This window comes from Gasterosteus aculeatus, chromosome 10, assembly GCF_964276395.1.
Source record: "Gasterosteus aculeatus chromosome 10, fGasAcu3.hap1.1, whole genome shotgun sequence".
Taxonomy (NCBI): domain Eukaryota; kingdom Metazoa; phylum Chordata; class Actinopteri; order Perciformes; family Gasterosteidae; genus Gasterosteus; species Gasterosteus aculeatus.
In genome coordinates, this window is record NC_135697.1 from 17,831,116 (window position 1) to 17,854,376 (window position 23,261).

At 51.9% G+C, this 23,261-nt stretch overlaps 1 protein-coding gene and 1 long non-coding RNA gene across 5 annotated transcripts in view; one reads left to right on the forward strand and one right to left on the reverse strand.

The window, feature by feature from the left end:
• The window catches only part of col14a1b (collagen, type XIV, alpha 1b), a 60,754-nt gene that overhangs the window by 26,041 nt on the left and 11,452 nt on the right, over nucleotides 1-23,261 (forward strand). For 3 of the 4 annotated variants that reach the window (XM_078081006.1, XM_078081007.1, XM_078081008.1), the window contains 32 exons: nucleotides 2,213-2,371; nucleotides 2,709-2,828; nucleotides 3,235-3,399; nucleotides 3,525-3,686; nucleotides 3,849-4,018; nucleotides 4,434-4,560; nucleotides 5,936-6,081; nucleotides 7,169-7,298; nucleotides 10,120-10,259; nucleotides 10,340-10,466; nucleotides 10,591-10,730; nucleotides 10,829-10,961; nucleotides 11,056-11,100; nucleotides 11,494-11,639; nucleotides 14,373-14,502; nucleotides 16,395-16,517; nucleotides 17,422-17,571; nucleotides 17,650-17,766; nucleotides 18,763-18,912; nucleotides 19,026-19,100; nucleotides 19,355-19,494; nucleotides 19,628-19,751; nucleotides 19,833-19,976; nucleotides 20,060-20,224; nucleotides 20,325-20,363; nucleotides 20,583-20,721; nucleotides 20,800-20,942; nucleotides 21,080-21,189; nucleotides 21,412-21,570; nucleotides 22,228-22,305; nucleotides 22,779-22,865; nucleotides 23,189-23,242. In XM_078081006.1, coding sequence (XP_077937132.1) covers nucleotides 2,213-2,371; nucleotides 2,709-2,828; nucleotides 3,235-3,399; nucleotides 3,525-3,686; nucleotides 3,849-4,018; nucleotides 4,434-4,560; nucleotides 5,936-6,081; nucleotides 7,169-7,298; nucleotides 10,120-10,259; nucleotides 10,340-10,466; nucleotides 10,591-10,730; nucleotides 10,829-10,961; nucleotides 11,056-11,100; nucleotides 11,494-11,639; nucleotides 14,373-14,502; nucleotides 16,395-16,517; nucleotides 17,422-17,571; nucleotides 17,650-17,766; nucleotides 18,763-18,912; nucleotides 19,026-19,100; nucleotides 19,355-19,494; nucleotides 19,628-19,751; nucleotides 19,833-19,976; nucleotides 20,060-20,224; nucleotides 20,325-20,363; nucleotides 20,583-20,721; nucleotides 20,800-20,942; nucleotides 21,080-21,189; nucleotides 21,412-21,570; nucleotides 22,228-22,305; nucleotides 22,779-22,865; nucleotides 23,189-23,242 — 4,037 coding nt within the window. Of the gene's footprint in view, nucleotides 1-71; nucleotides 274-2,212; nucleotides 2,372-2,708; nucleotides 2,829-3,234; nucleotides 3,400-3,524; nucleotides 3,687-3,848; nucleotides 4,019-4,433; nucleotides 4,561-5,935; nucleotides 6,082-7,168; nucleotides 7,299-10,119; nucleotides 10,260-10,339; nucleotides 10,467-10,590; nucleotides 10,731-10,828; nucleotides 10,962-11,055; nucleotides 11,101-11,493; nucleotides 11,640-14,372; nucleotides 14,503-16,394; nucleotides 16,518-17,421; nucleotides 17,572-17,649; nucleotides 17,767-18,762; nucleotides 18,913-19,025; nucleotides 19,101-19,354; nucleotides 19,495-19,627; nucleotides 19,752-19,832; nucleotides 19,977-20,059; nucleotides 20,225-20,324; nucleotides 20,364-20,582; nucleotides 20,722-20,799; nucleotides 20,943-21,079; nucleotides 21,190-21,411; nucleotides 21,571-22,227; nucleotides 22,306-22,778; nucleotides 22,866-23,188; nucleotides 23,243-23,261 lie in introns of those variants that run through there. The other variant, XM_078081009.1, reaches the window with a different exon arrangement.
• LOC144383483 (uncharacterized) lies at nucleotides 14,078-14,386 on the reverse strand. The gene is made up of 2 exons (XR_013450899.1): nucleotides 14,254-14,386; nucleotides 14,078-14,220 (listed from the first exon to the last, which is right to left on the reverse strand). It is a non-coding gene; the product is annotated as an uncharacterized LOC144383483 (long non-coding RNA).

The window sequence follows — 23,261 nt, forward strand, 5'->3', positions numbered from 1 at the left end:
CTCGCCGCTCGCGTTGTAGTTGAGTTTTAGTTCCCATGGTTCTAGGATTTCGAGGTGAATGATCGTTGGTTCCGCCCCACGGTGACCTTTTGACCCCTGGAATAACGGCCGGTGCCTCCTCGTGTCCCGCTCGGGTTCGGCGCTGGACATCGATCCTGGTGGGGACATTTGATTCGTCGGGGAATGTCCCTCATGGCAGAAGTCAGAGGACACTTTGTTGTCTCACGACGCACTCAAACGTCTCTTATTTCCTAATGTCTCGTCACGAAGCAGGTAAACACAACAAGTCGCTGTGATCAACCGGAGATCCGTTTCCTTCTGCTCACACATTCCATATCTCACACCTCAACCATCTTCTCACAGCACACAGGAAGCATGTTCAGCTCGTTGGAGGCGCTTTAACAAAGTGGACGTCTCCGTCTGTCTCTCTCTTTCTCAAATGGCTGAACTCGTCCTATAAATCTCCCGCTGTGGAGCCGTGACCTCGTCTTCAGATTTCCGGCTGATCCCTGAGGTTCTTCTGGAGCTCCTTCTCTTTGCTTCGTCTTCTTCGTGAAGACAATACTAGAGGCCAAGAGGAAGATCAGTGGATGGAGCAGAGAGGAACTCCAGTAGTCCGTCTTCTCCTCCTTTCCCCTTTGTGTCCTCCAGACGGTTTGTCCTTGTTTCACTTAGTGCTCTGAAGCGTTTGTGCTTCTCTCCTGGAATCCTCTCGCGGGTTTGTCTTCCCCAACATGCAGAAGACAAACCGTTGGTGGAGTTTGCGATGCGTTAACGCGTTTTTGTCTCAGCGGTTTTATCGCGTAAAGATCAGGAGGTCGATCGCGTTTCATTTTGTCTTCTAATCGGATCGTCGAGTCGCTGCTGCTTTGTCCTCTTCTGAGGGACCGAGGAGACGCCTTCAGTCCGTCCAACTGCCGACACGCCGGCTGCACCAACCGAGCCGATAGACAAATATCCGCACGCCGACAGCAGCGAGCTGGAAGACGAATACCGACGGTGTTCAGACCTGTAGAACCGTCAGCGGATCGAGCGCTGGAGAATGTGCAGCGCACACACGCAGACACACACACACGTACACACGCACACATACACATGTACACACACACACGTACACGTACACAGGTACACGCACACACGCACACACTGCGCTCTCCGCCTCCCCGAGATGCTAAAACTTGCTGCAACCTGAACGAGACCTTTTCTGATGGAGGTGGAGGTTAAAATCCCGCCAAGTTTTCTTGAGCGTTGTTTGACGGACGGCTCTCTGCTCTATTTGACTTTGGACTTTTTGGCCTTTGACCTTTTACACCTCGATCACCAGAGTGAAATATGTGACGGTCGCTTCCTTCGCTGTTCCTGCTTGCTGCTCCACCACAGTTTGAGTGCTTTTCTCAACAGCACGTCAGCAGTACTGCAGAGATAGTTGGTCCCAAACTTCAGTAAGTGAAGTTTGGCTCGTTGGAGAAGAACAACAGGGGGCCGGGGGGCCGGGGGGCCGTGGGGGCCGTGGGGGGGGGTTATTATCTACCTGCTGAACGGAAGCACCTGAGCTCCTGCAGGTTTAATTGAGCTGATTAATGAAACACTTTGTAGCAGCGCGTTAAACTGACCTCCTGTGTGTGGCTGGAGCTCCATGGTGTCCAGTCCCCCCGGGACCGCTGAGGGGACCACTGAGGGGACATCTTAAGGGATCACTGAGGGGACATCTTAGCGGACCACTGAGGGGACATCTTAGCGGACCACTGAGGGGACATCTTAGGGGACATATTAGGGGACCACTGAGGGGACATCTTAGCGGACCACTGAGGGGACATCTTAGCGGACCACTGAGGGGACATATTAGGGGACCACTGAGGGGACATCTTAGCGGACCACTGAGGGGACATATTAGGGGACCACTGAGGGGACATCTTAGGGGACATATTAGGGGACCACTGAGGGGACATATTAGGGGACCACTGAGGGGACATCTTAGCGGACCACTGAGGGGACATATTAGGGGACCACTGAGGGGACATCTTAGCGGACCACTGAGGGGACATATTAGGGGACCACTGAGGGGACATCTTAGCGGACCACTGAGGGGACATATTAGGGGACATATTAGGGGACCACTGAGGGGACATCTTAGGGGACATATTAGGGGACCACTGAGGGGACATCTTAGGGGACCACTGAGAATACTGTGGTTCTGTGTCTTGGGCTCTAGTGGAGGACGAGTTCATGTGCAGGACTTCGGCCGTATCGGACATCGTCATCCTGGTGGACGGGTCGTGGAGCATCGGGCGCATCAACTTCCGGCTCGTCAGGACCTTCCTGGAGAACCTGGTCAGGGCCTTCACGGTGGAGTTCGACAAGACCAGGATCGGTGAGGATCCCGTCCTCCAGGAGCTTCATCCAAAACATGATTCTGTAGAAATAAATTAACACCACTATCCGTCGTGTGTGTGTGTGTGTGTGTGTTTATGTGCGTGTGTGCGTGTGTGTGTGTGTGCGTGTGTTTATGTGTGTGTGTGTGTGTGTGTGTGTGTGTGTGTGTGTGTGTGTGTGTGTGTGTGTGTGTGTGTGTGTGTGTGTGTGTGCGTGCGTGCGTGCGTGCGTGCGTGCGTGCGTGCGTGCGTGCGTGTGTGTTTATGTGTGTGTGTGTGTGTGTGTTTATGTGTGTGTGTGTGTGTGTGTGTGTGTGTGTGTGTGTGTGTGTGCAGGTCTGGCTCAGTACAGCGGAGACCCGCGGATCGAGTGGCACCTCAACACTCACAGCACCAAAGCGGCCGTGATGGAGGCGGTGAAGAACCTGCCGTACAAAGGAGGGAACACGCTGACAGGCAATAACCAGTGACGATGACATACAGGAAGCTTTGGATCTTTTCTTATATGTATATAAAATATATCAGAATCTTTTTTAGTAAAACTAAAAAATAAAGTTGCCTTTCGATGGAACTTTGAGGGTAATAATTCATCAAGTAATTCAATTAAAAAATAGTCCAAATAATATTCAAAGGATCAAAAAAGATAGTAATTATAAAGATAATAAAATAGGGGGCAGGGACTCGATTCTGATTTTGGGAGAGATGAGATTTTCACCTTGAAGCCGCTTCACCCCTTTTTTATTCATTTCTGAGCTCCAAACTTAATCACAAAGTAAATCAATGCTTTTAAATGAGCTTCTCTTCTGGAAAGTCTCTTGTTTCTCGGCCTTTGTCTTCATAATCGGTCCTCTGTGGTCTGCAGGTCTGGCTCTCACCTTCATCCTGGAGACCAGCTTTAAACCCGAGTCCGGGTCCAGGCCCGGCGTTCCCAAGATCGGGATTCTCATCACGGACGGGAAGTCCCAGGATGACGTCATCCCTCCCGCGCGCAGCCTCAGGGAGGCCGGCATCGAACTGTTCGCCATCGGTACGCGCGAAGTCCTCAGGGGGCCGCCGATGTTTACAGTGAAATCAAGACCAGTCACAGAAATATTAAAACATCTGTTATGAGATTACAGCCCCCCCCCCCCCCCCCCCCCTCCTTCCCCCCAGGTGTGAAAAACGCCGATGAAAACGAGCTGAAGGCCATCGCGTCTCCCCCCGAGGAAACTCACGTGTACAATGTGGCCGACTTCAGCGTGATGAGCGACATCGTGGAGAGTCTCACGCAGACGGTGTGTGAGCGGGTGGAGCATCTGGACAAGCAGATCAAAGGTCGGATTCACTCATTGATCTGTTATGGAAATCAGAAGAAGAAAGGAACCAGCAGTGGTTTCAGCTTGTGATCCATTATTCATGTTGAGGGGCGGGATTTGAGGGCGGAGCCTCCAGATCTGTCAATAAAATACGTTTTCTTCTTCCTCCCCTTTCCTGCAGTGGAGGGAAACCCGGCCCCCCCGCCCGTCGCCATGGCTCCGCCCCGCGACCTGGTGACCTCTGACATTACGGCTCGCAGCTTCCGGGTGACGTGGACACACGCACCGGGCCAGGTGGAGAAGTACCGGGTGGTGTACTACCCGGCCAGCGGGGGGCGGCCGGAGGAAAAGGTACGCGGTTTATTGAAAAACCTTTATTCAGGTCCCTTTTTCCTTTACTCAACAAAACCCCCCGATGTCGCCTCAGTGGGAGGCGTCTCGGGTGGTGCAGGGCTTCACACTGTGTTCCATCTCTCGGGTGGTGCAGGGCTTCACACTGTGTTCAGTCTCTCGGGTGGTGCAGGGCTTCACACTGTGTTCCATCTCTCGGGTGGTGCAGAGCTTCACACTGTGTTCAGTCTCTCGGGTGGTGCATGGCTTCACACTGTGTTCAGTCTCTCGGGTGGTGCATGGCTTCACACTGTGTTCCATCTCTCGGGTGGTGCAGAGCTTCACACTGTGTTCAGTCTCTCGGGTGGTGCATGGCTTCACACTGTGTTCAGTCTCTCGGGTGGTGCAGAGCTTCACACTGTGTTCCGTCTCTCAGGTGGTGCAGGGGGCGGAGAACACCGTGGAGCTCAGCTACCTCAACTCGCTGACGGAGTACCAGTTGGCCGTCTTCGCCGTGTACCGTAGCTCGGCCAGCGAGGCGCTGAGAGGCAGCGCCACCACCCGTGAGTCTTTCACCCGGGAGGCCGACCCTGTCCCGGCCTGCGTACTCGGAGCTCCGCCCACTGCTCCGGCAGCAGAGGTCGGAGGGCACCGCGGGTTTAAGCTTCTTAGCGTCCAGCTAACAGTAGCGCCTCGCCGGTGGCTTCTCGCTCTTATTCCTGATTCCGCTGATGTGAGACGATGGCGAGCTTCTCTCTTCAATGTGCACGGGGGGGTTACGGTTAATAGTATATTCATTTATTAACATTAACTTTATTAACATTAACTTTATTAACATTAGCAGATAAAGAAATCGAACGTGTTACTTTGAGTGACTCGGTCAGTGTGAACAGCTGCTGAACGTTATCGCCCAACAATGTACCACGTGTGACTCACTCTCAGCCAATCAGAACGCTGGATTTCATCTCCCCGTATTATAGTGATACTATTAATAATCCTGAATGATCTCCAAATAGATCCTACTTCAGTCGCTCTTCACTGGGATTAAAAAGGTCTTCATCCTGCTCAACCGGTAAATTAAAACAGGCCGTTAGCTTCTCCTGACGACGCCAAGGACTTTCTTCTGTTTTCTCTTTCTCTCAACTTTATTAACCTTTTTATTTCCAATATTTTTAGGACTGTTAATAAATCACGAAACAGCACGATGCCCGAAGCTCTTTGTCCAAGGCGCCAACGTGCTGCAGTGCATTCTGGTCCTTCCTCCGTCGTAAAGCACAATATATTTATCGCCAACGAATAAACTGAAGCCACAGACAGCAGACGTCCTGTTGGTCTGAGGGGACATGAGGACACCCCGCCCCCCGACCCCCGACCCCCTGAATACGAGCCGCAGGTCGCCCTTGTGAGAGAGCTAACTCTCACGGCGCCCCAGCTGGACCGTTTCCACGGCAACGCCTGAGACGTGATGCTAAACAGTGATGCCGGTTTTGGGGGGCGGGACTCGTAGGATCAAAGGAGCAGGATTCTGATCATTATTTTCATATTTTAAATGGCAAATTAAGTCCAAAGACCAAATGAATAAAGTAAGCGCAGTCCTGGACGGGACAATCAGCAATAAAATATGAAAGAAAATAACAAATAACGCGACGAGACGCCTGGATGAAAGAACTGGATTAAAAAGTATTTTTTGATTAAACCCTCCCGGGTATTTGGATATTATTTGAACTTATTGAAGCTAAAGTTTGAAAGGAAGACTTCATCATTGTCAAATTCAACGTCCATGTTGATGTGTGTAGCGTTGTATGTTCTCACGCGTGTGCGTGTGTGTGTGTGCGTGTGTGTGTGTGTGTGTGTGTGTGTGTGTGTGTGCGTGTGCGTGTCTGTGTGTGCGTGTCCGTGTGTGTGTGTGTGTGTGTGTGTGTGTGTGTGTGTGTGCAGTGGCGCTGCCGATGGTCAACGACCTGGAGTTGTTGGATATCTCTCACAGCACCATGACGGTGCGCTGGATGGCGGCCGCCGGGGCTTCTGGGTACATGATCCTCTACGCTCCGCTGACGGGGGGGGAACCCGCGGACGAGAAGGAGGTGAGTGTGTGTGTGTGTGTGTGTGTGTGTGTTGGGTTTTTGTTCTTTGGGCGAGGTGGGTGTGGTTCTGTGACCGGTCCCGGTGGCGTTGCTTTGAATCGGCCCGGTGTAACCGAGCGGCTTCGGGGTGGAAGTCGCTCTGATGTCGCCCTTTGTGCGGTTTCTCTTTGCATGTCAAGCAGAGCGAAGCTCTTCATGATGATCAGTGAGGAAGTAGGAATTCATCCGGTGGTCCAGAGCAAATGGTTCTTATCATCGCCGAGTAACAATCAGAGGAGACGCCGACTGACCTCAGAGGTCAAAGGAAAGAAAAGAGGCGAAAACATCAGAATCAGGAGGGTTAAATGAGGAGGAAGCTCATTGCCCCAAAACAATAAAAACAGGGCGGGTCACGTGGCTACCCGCTGATTGACAGGCGTCTACCGTAAATCGGGAGATGCTTTTGGGGCGGGGCTTACTGTGGTCGACCTACCTACGTCTTATATAAAGTCCGCAGTTTAAACCCTTCAGTAGCTTTCTGGGTCAATCAAACTGTTACTGCGTGCGTGCGTGCGTGCGTGCGTGCGTGTGGCAGCAGGTGAAACATGGTAGAGTTCTGGCTTCGTGTCTGTAGTGTGGTGCAGATGTTTGCACTACACTACACTACAGTGCAGATGTTTGCGTGGAGTTAATCATTCGGCTGTAAACACAAGCAACATCTGGAATCTGCCTGTGATCGGTTAGAGCCTCACAGGAAGTGGTCGTTGTCATGGTGACGTCACTGGTTGGTTTGTGTTGAAGATTTGGCCGTTGCCACTTTGGATTTCAGCCTTCGGCGTGTTGTTGTTCCTGCAGCCGAATAACAGAGGAGAGACGTAAAGATGTGTACGTCTCTGGTGTTGACCTGTCAATCAGCACGTAGCCCCGCCCTAAAGCATCCCCACATGAAGCTCTGACTTCACTTCTGAATCACAAAGATGAACTGAGGTCTTTAATAAGGAGATACCTTCTTTTTTTAAGCTTTAATAAGTTTTCGTCTTTGATGATGGAGCGACTTTCACCGACGTGACAGACGAATGACGAGATAACAATATTATTACACGTGCAGGTGAAGGTGGAGGACACGGTGAACGTGGTGGAGCTGGAAGGACTGACGCCGGCCACGGAGTACACGGTGACGGTTTACGCCCTGTACGGAGAGGAGGCCAGCGACCCCATGACCAGCCAGCAGACCACACGTGAGTCTCACACGCTCAATGATCTGATCTATCAATCAATAACTGGAGACCAAGTACTAAAGGCCGGGCTCACTGTGATTGACAGGTCATTAGACCAATGAGGGCTTTTGCTTTAGTCCAGATGATGTAGTAGCTTCAACAAAGAGCTTCATGTCATTCCTTCTATGATCTTATGATGATCACTCCAGTTTAGGCCCAATATGAGATACATCAATTCTATAAATACTTAAACTTGAATCGTCACCATTGAAAACTGATCTATATTGTTATTAAACCACCTGGTTGCTTTAAATAGTCTAAATAAATAACGTGTTCCAAATGAAAAACAACGTTTCATTTAAAAAGTCTCTTATTGTTTGTAAAGTTGAGACTTGTACTGAATTCTGAGTTGGGCCTGAAAATATTCTCAGTGTTTAAAGAGAAATTGTTTGTCACAGAGATGGAAACAAACTCACGCTCAGTAAATATGAAGATCACTGTGACATCATCAATGAGCCCCACGGACCTCTGAAGAACATTTGATTTGATGAACTCTGCACATATTTCATTCATCACATGACGTTTGGGCCTTTTTCTACAGACATTGAACGCAGAGAAAAATAAGACTGTTTTCCACCTCGTTCCTGTTCGTTGTCCTTCTGCCCGACACAAACTGGATGTAAACAGAAACACTGAACCGCACTAATCTTCAGCAATCACATCGGCTTCCCTTTTTTCTGGTTTTTGACGGCTTTCTGATTTCCTTCATGTCAATAATCCATCGTTTCGATCACTGACGAAAGGAACTTAATCGATGATTCTACAGAGAAGAAGAAAGGCCGATGTTATTATAAGAAAAGCAGCTCCATGGACATTTAAGCTGGAGGCTCTTTCTCATATTCGCTGTGGTGACTACGAGCTGATTTCACTTTTTATAAAAGCTCACACAATCACAAAATATGCACAAAAAAGACAATTTAGTAGATTCTTTGTTTTCTTTATTGATTCCATGATAAAATCCTGTTGTTTCCAGACCTTCTAGAGGAAGAGGAAGCTGTCGCTCATCGCTTCGCTGCTCTCTTGAAGCCTTGAGTTCAGCAAAAGATGAAACCTTGTGATTGGAAAAGTTTGCTGAACATCTAGAAGTGATGAGCAGAGTCGTCCCACCTGCTCATGAATGGGCGGCCATTTCTGTTTGGAAACTTTGGAGAACTATCTCTAAACTTTCTAATTTCTCATTCTGCCGACTGCCTGGCTGACCTTGGTGTGACCTGCAGCAGAGGCAGTCTCCTCCTCCTCCTCCTCCCTCTGCAGCTTTGTCTTTATTCTGACCCGCAGCATAATAGAGGTGAGCCGATGCCGGGTGCAATCAGGATTTAAAGAGAGAAAGAAAATAGGCCGGTAATTCCAACGTTTCTGAGAGTAAATCCGATTCCCAGACTGAATTAAAAAGGTGGTTTCAGACCTTTGCAGCAGAGAGAGGGAGCACAGGCCGATCGAGGTACGGCCCACTTTGCGATTAAAATAGTGGACTCCAGCGACCTTTGTCCAACCCACGCGAGTGTGTGAAACCACTTAATAAGTCCAAACTCAACGATCCTTTGAGCCTTTGGATCAGCAGCTCTGTGGCCGACTCGTTTCTGAGGCAACAGATACCTGGAAAATGCCATCAGAGACTGAGCTACGACTGGAATGTAGTTTGTTGGGCTGTATTTTAATCAAGACTCAACAGAAGTTTATTTGATTTGTTCGCAAACAATGTAACATTTAATAAAAGTCTTGTATTTTCTAAAAGGTTTGGTATCAAGAGGGAGTGAGAAATGTATTAAAGCTGCATTCTGTGTAGTGACCAGCAGGGGGCGACTCCTCTGCTCCCATAGACGTCTATGAGGAAATGACTCTACTTCTCTGTAGTGACCAGCAGGGGGCGACTCCTCTGCTCCCATAGACGTCTATGAGGAAATGACTCTACTTCTCTGTAGTGACCAGCAGGGGGCGACTCCTCTGCTCCCATAGACGTCTATGAGGAAATGACTCTACTTCTCTGTAGTGACCAGCAGGGGGCGACTCCTCTGCTCCCATAGACGTCTATGAGGAAATGACTCTACTTCTCTGTAGTGACCAGCAGGGGGCGACTCCTCTGCTCCCATAGACGTCTATGAGGAAATGACTCTACTTCTCTGTAGTGACCAGCAGGGGGCGACTCCTCTGCTCCCATAGACGTCTATGAGGAAATGACTCTACTTCTCTGTAGTGACCAGCAGGGGGCGACTCCTCTGCTCCCATAGACGTCTATGAGGAAATGACTCTACTTCTCTGTAGTGACCAGCAGGGGGCGACTCCTCTGCTCCCATAGACGTCTATGAGGAAATGACTCTACTTCTCTGTAGTGACCAGCAGGGGGCGACTCCTCTGCTCCCATAGACGTCTATGAGGAAATGGCTCTACTTCTCTGTAGTGACCAGCAGGGGGCGACTCCTCTGCTCCCATAGACGTCTATGAGGAAATGGCTCTACTTCTCTCTGGATTTATTCCCTCAGTAAACATTGTAAACATGAGTTTATGGTCTCAGTCTCTAGTTTCAAGTCTTCTTCAACACATCATGATGTTCATTTAGTGAATTATGGTCCATTTAGAGTCAAACAGACCATAGAGCAGGAGGTGTTTTAGGGCGGGGCTACGCGCTGATTGACAGGTCTCTGCCAGAGACCTCCTCAGAAACGCTCACTTCAAATGTAGTCCTTCAGAACGCTTAGTTCCACCAACCTGTGGTTAGTCCACCACGGGTTGGAGATGGAAGGTTACGGACATTCACCCTCGGCCTCGTCTCTTCCCGCCTCAGTGCCGCTGACTCCTGCGACCAACCTGCGTTTCTCAGACGTGGACCACAGCTCCAGCCGCCTCACGTGGGACTCGGCCTCCGGGAAGGCCAACGGCTACCGCATCATGTACGTCAAGACCGACGGAGTCCAGACCAACGAGGTGAGAAGGTCTCTTCCCTCACGCCGTTTCTCTGGGACGGACACTGAGGCGCGAAGCCCTCACTGGTCCTTTCTCCGCAGGTGGATGTTGGCCGTGTGACCGCCTGGCTGCTGAGAAACCTGACCTCGCTGACGGAGTACACAGTCGGGGTCTTTGCCGTCTACAACGAGGGACAAGCCGAGGCCGCGACCAACAGCTTCACCACGAGTAGGGACCTACGGCAGCAGCTCAGCATTTTAGGCACAGAGAAAGTCACTGAATGGCAAACCGGGCGTCCCGGCTGGCGAGGCGAGCCGGGCAGGTTATTGACGGCGGGTGTTTGTGTGCGCAGAGACCGTCCCCGAGCCGCAGGATCTGAGGAGCAGTGACATCTCCACCGACAGCTTCAGGGTGTCATGGCAACACCCGGCCTCCGACGTGGTGATGTACCGACTCTCCTGGACGGCCTCGGACGGAGGAGACAGCAAAGAGGTGTGTGTGTGTGTGTGTGTGTGTGTGTGTATTTCTAAGCGTGAAAGGTCTCATTTGATTGTCGTATTGGACGTGTAATTGGGACGTTCGTGGCTCAGGTTCTGGTGAACGGAGACATCAACAGCTACCTGATCTTGGGACTTTCCCCCACCACCAAGTACGAAGTCGTCCTCGCCGCCGTCTATGCCAACGAGGCGGAGAGCGACGACGTGGTCCTGGTCGAGTCCACCGGTACGCAGTAGCCCCTCGGTCCTATGTCTACAAAGCACAATGATCCTTGAACGATCCGTTCGGTTTCAATGAATCACTTTTTTTCTGTTTTCAGTCGAGAGAACGACCACAGTCGCCACGACGACCACCACCTCAGCAAGTAAACAATCCCCTCCTTCCTGTCGTTGCCCTTCCTATTTGCATAAAATGGCCAAAGTCCATTTAATCGGAGCATCAGTACTAACAGTTAGTCTGTAAAGACACTTTAAAACGAAGGTGTTGGTTTAAGAGTTAAAGTCAGATGTGCGATTGTGTCTCTTTCCTCCTTTCCTTGCATTTTGAACCTGAACGTTTCTCTCCATAAAACAAGCGTAGAGATGATGGAGGTGACATTGACTATTAGGTCAACACAAGGGTTCAAGATGGCGCAAATATCCGGCCGCTGTTTTAGCGTCTTTAGCTCGGCGGCGTATCGTCCCCCCGCGAAGGTACGAACTTCGCTGCGATCCCGATGTGAACCAACAGTTCTTGTTTTCTGTCACTGATGCTCCAGCTCCTCGCTACGGGTTCAGGAGCATGAGGGTGGATGAGGAGACCACCTTCAGCATGCGGGTGGCCTGGCAGCCCATGGACCCCAGGAACGTCCGGCACTACCGGCTGAGCTACGTCAGCGCCAACGGAGACCGGGCGGAGGAGCAGGTGGGCGACGCCGTCTGCTGATGTTCTCTAACTTCTGCTTCAGCTCCTTCAGGTCAAACTGTTTCAGGAGTTTCACCAAACGTTTGTTTTCTAACCTCTACGACACGTTGGACGTTACTGGAAACCGTCTCACTGATTTATCAGTGTCTTAAAGGCCGTTGGAGACACACCGATACGATCGGTTCTGAGCCTCATGAATCCACTGTTGTTCATTTATACACAAACCAGTGGTTCTTCCACTGGATGCCAGCTGACCGAGAGCACCACGTTTCTTTTGGACACCTAATGGAAGTGGAATACAGAATCTGAAAGCTTCTTACACCTATTAGAATATTCATCATGTTTAAATGTATCTGGGCAAAGGACATTATCATGGGAGTATATGGTGACCATTCACATGCTCACATAACCCTTTGTTACTTTGTTCCTATGGTGCCCAGACTGTCACTAACCTCCATTTCTGAAGATATAGCGTCTCAGCTTTTCAAATGAGAAGCAGGCAGAATGTTTTATAGGTATTTATGATAAGGAAGAAGCTTGAGCTCACTTTGTTCAGCACGTCCTCACACAGCCCTCTGGTCTTTGCCATGGAGCAGTCTGTTTGATGTGTGTGGACAGGTGTCTTTTGTACAGGTAACACGTTCAAACAGTTGATACAGGTAATGAGTGGAGAGCAGGAGGACTTCCTGAAGATAAACGGAGAATTCTTACTGGTCGGTAGGTGATCAAATACTTTGTAAAATGCACAGTTGAAGAGAACCTTTGATGCTATCAAATACTTGATACCTTAATAGACCACATGGTCTGTAGAAAATCCCTCATTTTGCAGACCATGTGATGTGATGCAGGTGTGTGTTTGTGTGTCCCACCTTAGACCCCCCCCCCCCCACAATGAGCCACCAGCTGCTCGCACCGGCGCCTTGTTGAATGAGGTGTCTTATCAAAGTGTGAACAGCTGTGGGTTCTGATGCAACCCGGTCGGGTCCAATCACTGAGCGCCATCAGCTTCATCCCGGGTTTGGATCAAAGCGACTTCCACTCTGTGGTTTGTGTCGGCCGAAGGAGGGACAGCAACCAGCGACAAGCGTTAAAACCATGTAATCGTAAAGCGATCTCTCTCACTCGCTTCCTCTTTCCTCTCTGTTGATAAGTCACCAGACAAGTTCACAGTTAGAAGCAAATCGTATTGAATCTGTTTATATTAGAGATTTTATGCCGTAATCTTCTCCGGAAACGATTAAAACCACCTCGTCATCATTCAACAGCAGACGGAAAAAAGGGGTCTGATATATTCAAGTCAACTGTGGCTTCTCTTGGCTTCCTCAAGTCCTTTGACCCCCTCCGGAGACAGAAAAACCACCTGATTCCGTCCTGCGGGGGCAGCAATGGGTGAGGACCTGCTAGAGACCACCTGGGGGAGGGGGGTGGAGCATTGAGCAGCCAATAAGACGAGAGGAGAGACCAAAGATAAGCCAGCGTTTGGGACGTAAACGTTAACCCGTTCAGTGATTCTCCCCATGGTTCTACCTCCGGGGCCGGGGGGGTAGTGGTAGCGGTCGCGGTCTGTCCGCTGGTGCAAGCATACATACATGTCTGTGTGGAACTGCTCCCAGTAGTCACTTAAACACTCTCCCATCCCTGCAGCCATGTTCCACCAGCTCACCTTCTTAATATTAACTTAATATTCTGGGCCTCCGTCTAAACTAGATTGGGTTTCTGAATCCTACAAATAGCAAATGAATGCGTGTTTGCATTTCCGAGCTGCGAAGGCAGCTTTAGGGAGATGGTTTTAGAGAGTTTCTGCCTTTTTCATCATTCTGGGCGAAAATTGATTTGTCAAGGCCTGCAGTGTTTGTCTGACTGGCGTGTCAGGGAACGCATAGTCTTTTTTGGGGGGGTTGAGATTTTGTGGACGGAGTCGGGCCAGACTCAACATGCTCAGAACGCAAGACAGACTGACACAGTTTGAAAATGTTTTCCTCGAGGTAAAATACATGGTATCAAAAACCCAGAGAGAAAACGGGAAGAAATGAATCCCATCTTCAGAGAATGAAAAGGAAGCTGCATTGTGGGTCTGATTCAAACAGAAAGATGATCCTTGATAAAATGTAGACGGGGAAGTAGAGCTAAACAAAGAGCAGACTCGCTGCAGGACTGATGGGGGCTCCAGGTGAGGAGGGAACAGGACACCGCCACATGGCTGCTGATTGCACGTAAAAGCCCATCTCCTGCAGACTGCGGAGGAGAATACGTCGGACCTCAGAACCGAGAGCAGAATCCAAATGAATGAATAGGATGGAAGCCGCGACCCAAACAATTAAAACACACACAGTCGACCCTCTCTGACCTCTCTTCTCCCTGGGAACCAATCAGAGAGCTACGAGGAGAGAAGGAAACGCCAAGGCCATCGGGATCAAATCCAAAAAGGAGATATTTGGTTCTTCCCCAAAGTACAATTCAACAAGGATCGCAACGTCTTCACAGGTTTAGGAACAGAGTGCTGCACACACACATGTGCAGAACCCCCTCAGTGAAGCCGCTGCCCTGGAAGGTCCTTTGAGGATCCAGATCAAGAGGCGACCTGATGGCGGCCTGATGGCGACCCGATGGCGACCTGATGGCGGCCTGATGGCGACCTGATGGCGACCTGATGGCGGCCCCACGTGGGAGGCTCTGGCCTTCAAAGCATCGGCCGAATGTTTATTCCCCTTTTTGAATGTGTTTGTTCTGCAGAGGATGGCCCCCGCAGGTCAGAACAGCCTGGTCCTGCAGCCCCTGCTGTCGGATACAGAGTACCAGATTTCCATCACGCCCGTTTACCCCGACGGAGACGGACCAGCGGCGGTGCGGACTGGACGAACGCGTGAGTCACGTCGTCAGCTCATGTCTCTTCATTCACTGACGCATTTCTGACACCTGCAGTGACTCGTTTGTTCTTTGGTTTGTGGAAGTTATTCATTCGTACAGAATGATGAACGTGAAACAAGCATTCTCTCTTTTAGCTCAGGCTTTGGTCTCCACCACCTCGCTGAGGGAAATAAATTCCTCTTAACTAACGGTGAAAGCTCCGCTGTGTTCACCAGCTAATGTTCTGCTGCGGTGGTCCGGCATCAAACCAAACCCACTCAACTCGTTTCCCCGGAAGAAACATTTACAATTCAAGCATCTTCTTCAGGGGGGGCAGGTTCTCCTTCTCAGCACCATCCAGAAAAAAACCCCGGAATAGATATTAGCAAACATTTCCAGATGAAAGCGAGATGCTGAATGTGTGAATGAGATTCATCCATCTGAGCGACTAAACGTCTACAGGCAGCATCAGAGAAGCTGCCTGTAATTTACTTAATCGTGAGGAAAAGTCTTTTAAAAGCCAGGAAGGGCTTTAAATCTCAGGTGCCTCCACCTCCATTGAGACTCCGCCTCCGCCGAGCCTCCATCCGGCATCCCACAACCCCCCATGTTCTCCAGACAGAAACGCGTGGGAGGGGCTCCTCCGCAACGGGATCAAGCGCTCTAGAAAGACGCCGGACCTCCAGCCATCCGTCTTTCGGCATTACACACATTAGTGCCTGCTAACGGCGTCTTGGGGAGGGAGGGGGGCCTCCGGCACCCCGCTGATGACGAATGGCTCCCGTTAGCCGGTGAGGGATGAGATGATCGCCCTGGGTGGAGCGTCTGGGAATGCAGAGGGAGGGTGTGATTGGGTTTTTTACAGCCAAGATCGATGATGTGACAGAGCGAGCCGCTGTAATCTCGGGAGTTGAAACCTGGGGGGGGGGGCAGGGTACCGCCGGGGGGGGTGGAGAGTGTGATTGGGTTTTTAGCCTCAAACTGAAGATGGATAATGGGACGGAGGAGGCAGAATAGTAATCAGAAAGTGTGACCCACTCGGGGATGGGGCTCAGAGAGGCGGGGGGGGGGCAGATGACACTGGAGAGGTCAGAGAAAGACCAGAGCGCATCCTGTGAATCATCTCGGGGGGGCCCATCAGAGCAGATGGAGGTCGTCCAGGTTGAAAAATAGAATCAAATGAAATTCCCTTCTGAATGACTGTGGGAGGAGAGTTTGATCTGCTTCCTGCCAGCGGGGGAGAGAACGAGCCGCTGCTCAGTGGAGCGAGACACTAATTACACCTCCGGCCAAAGCCAAAGAAACTCAGCTAAGCATGCTAATACCATTAGCATCAGATGTTGTTGAACTAGCGGCTAACGATGGCGATGGCGTTCAGAGGGGCTGACCAGTCAGTGCTGACCAGGGCTGGAGGAGTGGGGGGGTGAAGGAGTGGGGGGGTGGAGGAGTGGGGGGGCTGGAGGAGTGGGGGGCTGGAGGAGTCGGGGGCTGGAGGAGTGGGGGGCTGGAGCAGTGGGGGGCTGGAGGAGTGGGGGGGTGAAGGAGTGGGGGGGGTGGAGGAGTGGGGGGGTGGTACCCAGGACAATGACGGGAGGCGCTTTAGCGTCTTAAATCGGAGGGTACGCTGACGCGTGATGTTAGTCATCAACCGCTGAGGTTGTCATGGAGACGGCGACTGAAGATCTAATCGATAGTTTATGAAAAGATGGAGGACATCGTGATGACTTTATTATCTACCTTAATATCTATTGAGGGTAATTGGATGTTATCCTCCCTCATTATCCAATCGCCTGTACACGTCAACCATCACTTAGGTCACGTGTCGACAGCAAGAGGTCCTCTCACCAACATCTCTTCTACTCACTCCATCAGTCCCAGCAGACTTTACCGGCTTCCTTCTCTCTGCAGTTCCTCTCTCGGCTCCTACGAACCTGCGCGTATCGGAGGAATGGTACAACCGCTTCAGGATCAGCTGGGACGTCCCGCCATCCCCCACCATGGGCTACAGGGTGGTCTACCAGCCCCAGTCTGGTAAGGTGCTCACACGGGGTCCACCTGGGAGATCAGGACTACGCTGGGACTAGTTCAGATAGGGGATCTGGACTAAACTGAGACCGGTTTATAGAAGGTCAGGACTAAACTGAGACCGGTTCATATAGGGGATCTGGACTAAACTGAGACCGGTTTATAGAAGGTCAGGACTAAACTGAGACCGGTTCATATAGGGGATCTGGACTAAACTGAGACCAGTTTATAGAGGATCAGGACTAAACTGAGGCCGGTTCATATAAGGGATCTGGACTAAACTGAGACCAGTTTATAGAGGATCAGGACTAAACTGAGACCGGTTCATATAGGGTATCTGGACTAAACTGAGACCGGTTCATATAGGGGATCTGGACTAAACTGAGACCAGTTTATAGAGGATCAGGACTAAACTGAGACCGGTTCATAAAGGGGATCTGGACTAAACTGAGACCAGTTTATAGAGGATCAGGACTAAACTGAGACCAGTTCATAAAGGGGATCTGGACTAAACTGAGACCGGTTCAGAGCCAGTTCCGCGTGGGTTCTTGTTCTCCAGAGGATAGCTGGGTTAATATTGAATGTGTTCTCTTGAGATGATGAATGTAATTTTGGGGGATATTTAGTTTTAATGAATATATATATATATATATATATATATATATATATATATGTGTGTATATATATATATATATATATTTGTGATACTCGTCTGACTCGGTTTCTGAGGACATAAAGCAAACCGCGAGAACACAAAGTGCTCCAAAGCTTTCAGTTATTCTGTTCTCTATTATTCTGAATGCCAATGACAGCGCAGAGGTCCCGTTGTCTCTCATCCTTCTCCCGCTCGCTGGAATCAAAGCCAATGATCGTGTCACTCATTAACACCCCCCCCCCTCCTCACCTGCAGCTCCGGGACGAGCTCTGGAGACCTTTGTGGGGGAGGACGTGAACACCATGCTGATCGTGAACCTGCTGAGCGGGACGGAGTACAGTGTGAAGGTCATCGCCTCCTACACCACCGGCTCCAGTGAGGCCCTGTCAGGGGGGGCCAAGACCCGTGAGTAGAGGACGCATCAGAGGAAAGTCCTCCTCCCCTTTCTGCATTCACTAAACGCACCTTCAACCCCCCCTGCAGTGTACCTGGGGGTCAGCGGCCTGAATGCCTACCAGGTAAAGGTGAGCAGCATCTGCGCCCAGTGGCAGCCGCACCGCCACGCCAGCAGCTACCGCCTGCTGCTGGAGTCCGTGTCCGGTGAGTAGCCCCGCCCCCTGCGTGCGCTACACCCAAACTACATCCTCAGGATGCACGTGTGAGTCGGTAGGAGTCGTCACGCATCACGCATGCCTCCGTCAGTGGGAGAATGCAGATGTGGGGGGGGGGCGAAGGCCCCGCTGTGTGTGTGCGTCTGGGGGCCTCTAGTGGTCGGTTGAGTAAGTAGAATCTGTGTGTGTTTTATCATTTCACATCACACTCTTTCACCTTTGACCTCCATCACACGGCTCCTCTGGACGCAGCGTTAAACATCTGGTTTCACTGTGACCCGTCTGCCGCTCATGACCGGTTCGATTTATTGCTTTAATTAGTTGGTCTTCCTTTGATGATGAGGAGGAGAACGTAACGGCAGCCGCTCCGTCCGTCAGACGTCCAGCGACCGGCGGCGCCTAATTAAGCGTTCTGGGAAAACACGTCTCATCAAAGTCCCCCGACCAGTAAAGAGCTTCTCCTTTCTGTTTGAAACCAGCAACAAAATGAATCCTACCGCAGACGGTTGGTCTCCTGGTTCAGCCACCAGGCCGAAGGTCAAAGGTCGGATTGACCCTTCATACACTCGAGGTGTCAAACTCAGTCTACAACTTAGACTCCAGCACTCACACACGCTTCGTTTGGACCTTCGGGACCTTTCGCTCATTAAAAGGTTCCACCTGCCAGCGTGATGAAGTTTTTCCTGTGTGTGTGACGGGTTTCCAGTCGAGTCCGACCGCCGGCGTGAAGCGAAACAGACGCAGGCGGATCGTCCCACCGATGGCCTTTGTCCAGTTAACAGGATCCACACTTCCTCTCACGATGTATGAGAACGTCCTCATCAGCTCCACACAACACGATAACAGTGAAATGGCACAAAGGACGGTACCAACTGTCAGCTAGGCCCCGCCCCCTGCGGCGCCCACAGTCACCCCCCTCCCGTTTAAAGCGCTTGGACTCACGTGACTCCAGGTGGGACCTAACGTGGGGGGCCTCTGTGTGCAGATGGTCACAAGCAGGAGACCAGGCTGAGTGGGGGGGCCAACCGGCACTGCTTCAACAGCCTGAGGGCCGACACGCAGTACAAGCTGAGCCTGAGGGCCCAGCTGCAGGACGGCACCGAGGGGCCCGAGGTCAGCGTCGCCGCGGCAACACGTAAGAGCGCCGGGGGGGGCGGGGCTTAGAACGTGTGTTTAATGTGAAGGGCTTCAGGTCACATGATGATTTCCAGGTCTCAACGTCTTCGTCTTCTCTCGTTGTCTCTCCAGTCCCCGTCCCGACCCCGAAGCCCACCGCACCCCCCACCACCACGCCGTTACCCACAATCCCCGCTGCTAAGGAAGGTAGGAGCTGCGCCCACGCCGATGTCTAACACTTTTTCTAACCTTTTTAAATCCGATTGAGTTTCTTCGTCACACATGAAGGTCGTTTGAGGTCATTTAAGGTCGTGAGCAAAGCGACGCTTTCCTGTCTCGTTTTTCTCAACCTTGCAACAAGAGAAACAAAGGACGCAGAATGAAACGGGGAGTTATTTTAACGCCAGACGTGTGACTCGTTGAGTAAAGCGAGGCCCCGCCTCCTTCGCTGTCCGTCACAGTCTGCAAGGCGGCAAGAGCCGACCTGGTCTTCCTGGTGGACGGATCCTGGAGCATCGGCGACGACAACTTCCTGAAGATCATCCGCTTCCTGTACAGCACCGCGGGGGCTCTGGACCGGATCGGGCCGGACGGCACGCAGGTACGCGGGGCTCTGGTCACGTGACAGGAAGTAACGACACAATGAGTGAAGATGAGTGACACACGGCCTGTGCTTGTTGGCTCCTCCCCTCCCCTTTTACCTCTGACGTGCCCCCCCCTCTCTCGCCCAACAGGTGGCCATCGCCCAGTTCAGCGACGACGCCCGCACTGAGTTCAAGCTGAACTCGCACAGCGACAAGGAGCGCCTGCTGGACGCCATCAACAGGATCTCCTACAAGGGGGGGAACACCAAGACGGGTGAGGGGGCGTGGCCTGCTGGCCCCAGTAGCGTCGTGTCGACACCCTCCCCCACCTGACGATTTGACTCTGTCCAATCAGGTCGAGCCATCCAGCACGTGAAGGAGAACATCTTCACGGTGGAGGGGGGGGTCAGGAGGGGGATCCCCAACGTGCTGGTGGTCCTCACCGACGGGCGCTCCCAGGACGACGTCAACAAGGTGTCCAAGGAGATGCAGATGGAAGGTCAGCGCGGGGGGGTTGTTCTTTTCACAGAGGAAAGGAGAATATCTACATATATATAAATACCCTGCCCCCCCCCTCTAAAGGCTACATCGTGTTCGCCATCGGCTTCGCCGACGCCGACTACGGCGAGCTGGTGAGCATCGCCAGCAAGCCCAGCGACCGGCACGTCTTCTTCGTGGACGACCTGGACGCCTTCACGAAGATCGAGGAGAAGCTGGTGACGTTTGTGTGCGAGGCCGCCACCGCCAGTGAGTGACCCCCCCCCCCCCCCCCCCCCACGTCCCCTCCCAGGCCACGGCGTCCAGGTGGCTCGAGAATCAAACGCACCTTTTTGTTTTCTTCCCCCAGCGTGTCCGTCCGTACCGATGAGCGGCAGCAGCACGCCAGGTGAGAGGCTGTTCACCGGGGGGGGGGGTCGGGTTGGTGCATAATTACCGCTGCGGTCGGACGAGGAAGGTGGATTTGAACCTCGTTCATCTAGAGCATCTAGAGCAGTAGATCTTTGTCGGGGGTGGAGCTAAACCTGATGGGCTCTGTCGGGGGTGGAGCTAAACCCCGATGGGCTCTGACGGGGGTGGAGCTAAACCCCCGCCCCACCCGCCCCAGGTTTCCGCATGATGGAGCTGTTCGGGCTGGCGGAGAGTCGGTACGGCAGCGTCGCCGGCGTTTCCATGGTACCCGGCACCTTCAACACCTTCCCGTGCTTCCACCTGCACGCCGACGCCTTCCTGGCACAGCCCACCAGGTACGGCCACCAGTCAGCTGGGGCGCCAGCTGGGACGCGTGCACCGAACATGTCCTAATTACCCCCCGCGCCCCACAGGTACATCCACCCTGAAGGGCTGCCCTCCGACTACACCATCAGCCTGCTGTTCAGGCTGCTGCCCGACACGCCCGAGGAGCCCTTCGCCCTGTGGGAGGTGCTGGACCAGAAGAACGAGCCGCTGGTGGGCGTCATCCTGGACCGTGAGTCTGACCTCTGATCTCCGCTTCCTTCGTGAGCAGCTTGTGAAAGAGGCGACGCAGCAAAGGAAGCGAGTACGTCGTGTTCCTGCAACATGGACCCGGGGTTGTGTAACTCGTGCGCGTTGTGCGTCCTGCAGACGGCGGGAAGACGCTGACGTTCTTCAACAACGACTTCAAAGGAGACTTCCAGACGGTGACCTTCGAAGGGCCCGACATCAAGAAGCTCTTCTACGGCAGCTTCCACAAGGTCAGAGCCCATCCATCACTTATTGATCCTTTGGGGACAAGGAGAAGGACGTCCCGTGAGCATGAGGGACGTTGAGGACGTCCACTTTTAAATAAGCAGATGATATCAGGCTTTAGTGGAACAACTAAACCGTAAAACGGTTTCAGAAGCTCAACAAGACATGCTGATATATATGTATATATGTACATACATACATATATGAACATATATGGATGTATGTAGCTTCACATCGCCGTCAGCAAGACGAGCGCCAAGGTGTTGATCGACTGCAGCGCCGTGGACGAGAAAAGCATCAACGCGGCGGGAAACATCAGCACCGACGGCGTGGAGGTCCTCGGGAGGAAGGTCCGGTCCCGAGGGAACAAGGACAGCTCGGCCCCGGTGAGGACACACACACACTCACACACACACACTCACTCACACACACACACACACACACTTTCACACACACACACACACACTCACTCACTCACTCACTCACTCACTCACTCACACACTCACTCACTCACTCACTCACTCACTCACTCACTCACTCACTCACTCACTCACTCACACACTCACTCACTCACTCACTCACTCACTCACTCACTCACTCACTCACTCTCACACACACACACACACACTCACTCACTCACTCACTCACTCACTCACTCACTCACTCACTCACTCACTCACTCTCACACACACACACTCACTCACTCTCTCACACACTCTCACTCACTCACACACACACTCTCACTGACACACACTCTCACACACACACTCACACTCTCACACACACACTCACACACTCACTCACTCACTCTCTCACACACACACACACTCTCTCACACTCACTCACTCACTCACTCACTCACTCACTCACTCACTCACTCACTCACTCACACACACACTCACTCTCTCACACACACGCACACACACACGCACGCACTCACTCACTCACGCTCTCACACACACACTCTCACTCACTCTCACACACACACAACACTGTGTGTCGGTCCAAGGCTCTTATTGTGGCGGGGTGTTCCTCCTGTGCAGTTCCAGCTTCAGGCCTTTGACATCGTGTGCAGCACGTCGTGGGCCGGCAGAGACAAGTGCTGCGAGCTCCCTGGTCTGGTGAGGTCAAAGTTCACTCTACTCATTTAAAGAGTTTCATCCAATGTTTACACTTATATAATAATATTGACATTAGTTCATTGATTAATATTGCACAACTGCACAGAATCATGAAGAGTAACGTAGGTTGTAAAGTGTGCTAGACCTCAAAGAGTGTGTCGTGAGGCTTTTGAGGTTCTACGAGGTTCTAGTGCTTCACTGAGGTACATATAGTTCATAGAACCAGAGAGCCAAAGTTCTGCAGCGGACGTCCTCCTAAAAGAGTCCTCAAGTCTTACGATGTATGTAGAACATTTCTGGTAGGATCAAGGATCGATCTCTCTGCAGCATTTCACTTCTTCCACTAACGTTACTTTCGTTAGAACATTTATCTGTAAAGAGGAAAGTCCCACACTTCCTGTTTCAGCCGCTTCCTGAGATAAAGACAAACGCTTCTTCTTTCTGTCTTCTGCGTCCTCCTCGTCGCCGTCCAGAGGAAGGAGGCGGACTGCCCGGCCATGCCCAAAGCCTGCACCTGCACCCAGGACAGCAAAGGCCCCCCTGGGCCGGCCGGACCCCCGGTGAGCGCCGCACCCCCACCACACACTCGCCCTGGATCGATGAGCCGATCGATCGCACGCTGCTTTTACCGCCTCCGCTCATGCAGAGGGAACTCAAACACAACCCAGCTGTGATCCGTCAATCACAAACATCAGGATTAACACTTTGTTTTAACAATCAGGAAACACAAATGTCTGTTTACACAACTTCTCCCTGAATCTGCACACACACACACACACACACACACACACACACACACACACGCACACAAACACGCCTGCAGCATTGAGGCCGTGTACATCTCCGTGTGCATAATCGTCCCCTGCTCTCCGTGTTCACACAGGGAGGTTCAGGCATCAGAGGAGCCCGAGGAGATCGTGGAGAGCCAGGTCCGGTGGTAAGTCCTGCTGATGTTC